The 5994-nt window shown below is 63.5% G+C and overlaps 1 protein-coding gene across 1 annotated transcript; it reads left to right on the forward strand.

Annotated features, from left to right (window-relative positions):
• Positions 1–251: 251 nt before the first annotated feature.
• CERCAM (cerebral endothelial cell adhesion molecule) lies at positions 252–5862 on the forward strand. The gene is made up of 13 exons (XM_034067937.1): positions 252–472; positions 1698–1808; positions 1931–2048; positions 2127–2261; positions 2335–2539; positions 2614–2733; positions 2943–3019; positions 3157–3263; positions 3367–3499; positions 3636–3763; positions 3844–4047; positions 4843–5079; positions 5534–5862. Exons 1-12 carry the CDS (start codon positions 261–263, stop codon positions 5075–5077), a joined length of 1785 nt encoding a protein of 594 aa, XP_033923828.1. The 5' UTR covers positions 252–260; the 3' UTR covers positions 5078–5079; positions 5534–5862.
• The last annotated feature ends 132 nt before the right edge of the window (positions 5863–5994 follow it).

The following is a 5994-nucleotide window of genomic DNA, read 5'->3' on the forward strand; positions in this document are numbered from 1 at the left end:
GGGGATGCCCAGGAGCACTTTGGCACTAGGGGGGCACTGCGGGTACACTGTGGGTACACTGGGGGACACTGGGGTACACTGGGGGTACCCTCACACCCCCCCCCATGGGCTCTGCGGGTTTTTGACCGATATCAGCTTTATTTAATGAAACCCGACCCAAACCCGCCCCCGGGGCTCGTGGCGGGGCCGGGCCAAGGGGCGGGGGGGGCTGCGCTGAGCGCGGCGGGTCTCAGCCCGCCCCTTCCCCGCCCGCCGCCGCCATGGGGCCGCTCTGCTCCCTGCTGCTGGTGCTGGTGCTGGGCATGGGCACCGGTACCGGTACTGACACCGGTACTGACACCGGTACCGGGTCCGGGCCTGCCCCGCCGCGGGTGGTGCTCGCCCTCCTGGCCCGCAACGCGCAGCACTCACTGCCGCACTGCCTGGGAGCGCTGGAGCGCTTGGACTACCCCGCAGGGAGCATCGCCCTGTGGTGAGGGACCGGGGGGGGCCCGGGGAGGAAGGGAATGGGGGGGATAGGGGGAGCCGGGGTCATGGGAATCAGGTAACGGGGAACCCCGGGGATGGGGTGAGAGCGGGGGAAGGGGGTGATGGGGAATGGGGGGGGGGGGGTAATGGGAGGAATGGGGAGCAGTGGCTGGTGGGGACCCAAAGGGCGATGTAGGGGAGGGAGTTGGGAGCTGGGGAGAGGGGGACGACTCGGGGTGGCCTTGGAGTAACGGGGGCCTGGGTGAGGGGAACAGAGAACTGGGAGGACGGGATTCTGGGTGGGAATGGGGGCTCCAGGAGGAGCAGGGACCCTGGTGGTGACATCCCCCAGCCCCGAGGAGTGAGGAACGGCTCTGCCCCGGCTGTGGGACCCAGCAGGGACCCGAGAGGGGCTGGCGCTGCCCCACAAGGAGGGGACAGGGCCCCACCTTTCCCTGCTGAAGCTGTGGGGCTGGTGGGGTTCTTCCCCAATGGCACCCCCTAAACCCCCTTTTACAATGCGGGGGTGTCTGGAAGCAGCCGCTGTCCCTTCTCTGTGTCCCTGCTCCGCTGCTGCCGTCTGAGCTCCTTGGAAGCTTTCTGTTTGGGGGGGTCCGGGGCTGTTGGGGAGCAGAGCCCCTGGGCAAAGGGGCCTTTGAGGGCGGGACAGGTCCTGCCTTGTCCCCTGTGTCCCAGGGAGTCCCTGTGACACCAGTGCAGGAGGGGGGCAGCCCTGGGGCTCTTTGACAGGTCTGGACAAGATGGGCACTTGGGGTCTGCCCCACTGCAATGTGGGGCTCAGCTCTGTTTGTGTCGGGGTCTCTGTGGGCATCACTGTGAGGTTGGGTGGGAGAGCAGCGGATGGTGGCTGCACGTGGCAAGGGAAGGCTTGGGAAGGGCTGGGAAGGGGGTTGCTGCTTGTTGGGGTCTTTTCTGTGTCTGATGGTGCTGTGGGGTACAGGGATCGGAGGTGATGCTGCTGTTTGTGCTGGGCAGCCACAGGGGCTGCTTTGGGCTGCAGGGATGAGGGTGAGAGCTCCAGCACCAGGCAGGAATGACCCATTCCTGCTCCTGTTCCTGCCAGCGCAGCCGCTGTCCCTCCAAATTACACGTTACGTTCCCAAGCGATTCCGTCACCGGCTCGGCCTCCTCTCCCCAGGGCAGCTCCAAGTGCAGGAGGAGCTGTGCTTGTTCCTTGGGGTCCCCAGTGCCTGATGTCCTGTCTGCAGGTGTGCGACAGACCACAACTCGGACAACACGACAGCGATGCTGCAGGAGTGGCTGGGAGCTGTGGGCAGCCAATACCACTCGGTGGCATGGAAGGCGCAGGAGGAGCCCAGGTGAGGCTGGGGGAGAGCTGACCCCATTCCCTACCATGGGATGCAGGCACAGGTGGAGCTGGGGTATGCGCTGAGCCTGTGTTCCCGGTGCATGGGGTCAATCTCTGCCTCCCCCCATCCAGCTCCTACCCCGACGAGCTCGGACCCAAGCACTGGAGCGATCAGCGCTATGCAAACCTGATGAGGCTGAAGCAGGAGGCTCTCACCTATGCCCGGGAGCAGCGAGCAGACTACATCCTGGTAAGGGCTATGGGGCACCATGGGGCGGGGGCCGATGTGGGCATCCCCACACCTCCAAGACCTGCGCTGTTCCCCCAGTTTGTGGACACCGACAGCATCCTGACCAACAACCAGACCCTCAGGTTCCTCATGGCACAGAACAAGTCGGTGGTGGCCCCAATGCTGGACTCACAGACCTTCTACTCCAACTTCTGGTGCGGCATCACACCCCAGGTACAGCCCTACAGAGCCACGGGGAAGGGGACCCCCAATGGTGGCAGTGCCCCCATCACACCGTGTGCCGCAGGGGTACTACCGCCGCACGGCTGACTACTTCCCCACCAAGAACCGGCAGCGGTTGGGCTGCTTCCCTGTCCCCATGGTCTATGGCACCTTCCTCATCGACCTGCGGAAGGAGGAGACGTCACGGTTGGCTTTCTACCCACCGCATCCCAACTACACCTGGGCCTTCGACGACATCATTGTCTTTGCATACTCCTGCCAGGCGGCTGGTGGGGACTGGGGGTGCTGGGGCAGGGCAGGGGGTGCTGGGGGGGCTGTGGTGCTCACCCATCACATGTGGCAGGTGCCGATGTCCATGTGTGCAACCAGCAGCGTTTCGGCTACATCAATGTCCCTGTGAAGGCTCATCAGACACAGGAGGATGAACGTGCCAACTTCGTGCATCTCACACTGGAGGCTATGGGTGAGCATCCGTGGGTGAGCATCCATGGGTGAGCATCCCTGGGTGAGCATCCGTGGGTGAGCATCCTTGGGTGAGCATCCATGGGTGAGCATCCATGGGTGAGCATCCCTGGGTGAGCATCCCTGGGTGGTGGGGTCCTGACAGGGACCTGGTTCCTGGTCAGGGATGTCTGGCTCCAGACACCCAAGGGGTGTCCCCTCTCTCCGCAGTGGATGGCCCCCCCATGCAGCGCTCCAGGCACATCTCCCTCCTCCCCAGGCCACTCACAAAAATGGGCTTTGATGAAGTAAGTGCCCAAAGGACCCCCCATGTCCCCATGTCTGTCCCTCTCTGGCAAAGCCAACCGCAGGTTCAGCCAAACCCCTTGTCCACTGCTCCTTGGGACAACGTGGCCCCTTGTTGGTGTCTCCTCTTCCTCCCCAGATCTTCCTCATCAACCTGGTGCGGCGGCTGGACCGGCGCCGGCGGATGCTGGCATCCCTGCGGGAGCTGGGGATTGCCCCACGCGTGGTGGATGCTGTGGATGGGAGGTGACCACGAGGGGACACATCCCTGCTCTGCCACCTCCCGTTGTCACCATGGGGTGACCTGGGGGGGGATCACCCCTTTGCTGATGCAGCCTTCGCCTTGCAGTGCCCTCAACAGCAGCGACATCAAGGTGCTGGGGGTGGACTTGCTCCCTGGTTACTACGACCCCTTCTCCGGGCGCACGCTCACCAAGGGTGAGGTCGGCTGCTTCCTCAGCCACTACAACATCTGGAAGGAGGTACAGGGACACGAGGGGCTCCCTAAGAGTGTGGGGCAGGGACCTCATGAGCATCACCTGCGGGACTGAAGGAGATGTGGGGTGATTGGACCTAGCATGATGCTGGGGGGGTTTCCCCTCTGCCCCCTCCCCACAGATCACATCCCGGCGGCTGGAGCGCTCGGTGGTGTTTGAGGATGACGTCCGCTTCGAGGCTGCCTTCCCAGCACGGCTGCAGCGCCTCATGGAGGAGCTGGATGGGGCCCAGCGGGACTGGGACCTCATGTGGGTGATGGGGACACGGGGGAGGCAGGATGGGGGTCCCCAGGGGTGGGTCTCCCAGCTCAATGCTCCCCCCCCTGCAGCTACCTGGGGAGGAAGCAGGTGAATGCAGAGGATGAGGAGCCCGTGCAGGGTGTGCGGAACCTGGTGGTGGCCGGGTACTCATACTGGACACTGGCCTATGCCATCACCCGCCGTGGGGCACAGAAGCTGCTGGATGCTGAGCCCCTGTCCAAGATGCTGCCGGTGGATGAGTTCCTGCCCATCATGTACGACAGGCACCCCAAGTAAGGAGTGTGGGGTGCGATGGAGAGCTGTGGGGCACTGATGGAGAGCCATGGGGCACTGATGGAGAGCCATGGAGTGCTCGCCATGTGTTTCTTCTCAGCCATCACCCGTCCCCCCCCGCTCCAGTGTTACTCATGCTGGAGGAAAACATCTGCAGCATGAGCTCATTCCCCCCCAGCCGCCGCTGGAAAATGGCCCCCATCCAGCACAGGGATGGGATGGAGCTGGGGCTCGGGTTTGGTGCTGCACAGAGGCCTTGGACCATGGCAATGGGGGAGCAGCCGCTTGCACCCCGGTACTGGGGGTTATGTGGTTTCCCTGCCCCTGGCTGTGGGTTTCAGCCCCATCTTGGGGCACCTCCTGTGCCTGGGGGCAGTTTGGGGGTGGTGAGTGCTGCTGGTGTCCTGGGCACAGAGGGGTGGGAATACAGAGCAGAACAGAGGGATCGGGTGTGTGAGGGAGGCTGGAGGTGCATGGAGGGGTGGATTAGAGCTGTGGATGGGAGCCAGGAGCAGCCGGGTGCTCCATGCTTGCCTGTGGGATTGCCAGAGAACCCCTTCATGCCCAGGCTGGCCCCATGGCTCTGGGGCTGTTCCCATCCCCTCCATGGTGTGCCTGCAGGCAGCAGCAGCACAGGCAGATCCCAGACCCCATCCCTGTTTGCCCATGTCCCTCCCCATCACCAGCCCCACAGCTGTGCCTTCCCTGTGTGCTCAGTGGGCTTTTCCCAGCCCTTTTCCTCCCCTGACCATGCTTTTTGAGCCAATCCCTGCTCCCGGCTCCTCTTTCCCCAGTGAGGATTACAAGCGGCACTTCTCCCCCCGGGACCTGCTGGTGTTCTCGGCTCATCCCCTCTTGGTTTATCCCACCCACTACGCTGGGGAAAGCAACTGGCTGAGCGACACCGAGACCTCCACCATCTGGGATGACGATGCCAAGAAGACGGAATGGGCTGGTTCACACAAGACCCTGAGGGACCCGAGGGGTGGTACCAGTTACCTCCGCTCCACCGCCCGCGATGAGCTCTGATGGTGAGGGAGGCACTGGGATGGGAATGGGGATGGAGTGGTTGGGAAGCATCTCCCTGCGTTCGGATGCGTCCCAGATGTTTGGTTTCATCATGTGGCAGCAGCTCTGCCCATCACAAAGTACTGGGAAACAGGCGAGACCTTTTCCAGGCGGGGGAAGGGATGGGGGTGCTGGGCTGGAGGGGACCAGGTCCTGATGCTCCCCTCAAGTGATGCAGGAACAACCTCCTGCAGGTCACCCTCCTATGGAGGGAGCTGGGGGCATCTGCAGGGAAGGCTTCACCCCCTCACTGCAGGGCTGTGCCTCAGCAGCACCAGGGTTAACCCGGATCAGACGTTCCCTGCTTGTGTTGGCAGCAGCTCCTGCCCTGGAGCAGCCAGACTGGGGGAGGCTGGAACCAGCCCCCCTGCCTGTGGTGCTGCCCTGACCGCTCCTGTCCATGTCCTCACTTCGCAGGGATGGATCCTGACCCAGCCGGGAGCACCAATGGCCTCATCCTGCCCGGGAGCTGCTGCCGGAGCCACCTCAGGGCTCTGCACATCTGGAGGTGCGGAACCCACCCCAGGCAGGATTTGCTCCATGGAGACCCCTTCCCAATGGAGGGCCTGGGAGCACTGTGAGGACATGATTCCAGGTGATGCCAACGCTGCTGTCTCCCAGTTTGGACATTGGGGAGTGTTTCTGGGGCTGGGGGCTGGCTCCCATGGGGGCACATGTGGCCTCCTGCTGCTGAGCGGGCTCGTCCCTTGCCTGTGCCATGGGGAGGATTAAAGCAGGCTATGTGAGCTCTGCCCCCATGTAATGTCAATGGGGTCACCTTGGTGTTCCCCTGCCTGGGAATTGCTTTGGGAATGAATGTAATGGGGAAAGGGAGGCAGAAGGAGGCTGGAGCTCTCCCTGGGGGTGAGGGTGGCAGC

Source organism: Melopsittacus undulatus, chromosome 11 (assembly GCF_012275295.1).
Source record: "Melopsittacus undulatus isolate bMelUnd1 chromosome 11, bMelUnd1.mat.Z, whole genome shotgun sequence".
Classification (NCBI taxonomy): Eukaryota; Metazoa; Chordata; class Aves; order Psittaciformes; family Psittaculidae; genus Melopsittacus; species Melopsittacus undulatus.

What these genes read in the sequence shown, in the direction of transcription:
- CERCAM (XM_034067937.1), top strand. Translation starts at nt 261, where the DNA reads ATGGGGCCGCTCTGCTCCCTGCTGCTGGTGCTGGTGCTGGGCATGGGC. An exon ending in AAGGCGCAGGAGGAGCCCAG is followed by an intron (nt 1,809 to 1,930) that starts GTGAGGCTGGGG and finishes CCCCCCATCCAG; the next exon opens with CTCCTACCCCGACGAGCTCG. An exon ending in ATGTACGACAGGCACCCCAA is followed by an intron (nt 4,048 to 4,842) that starts GTAAGGAGTGTG and finishes CTCTTTCCCCAG; the next exon opens with TGAGGATTACAAGCGGCACT.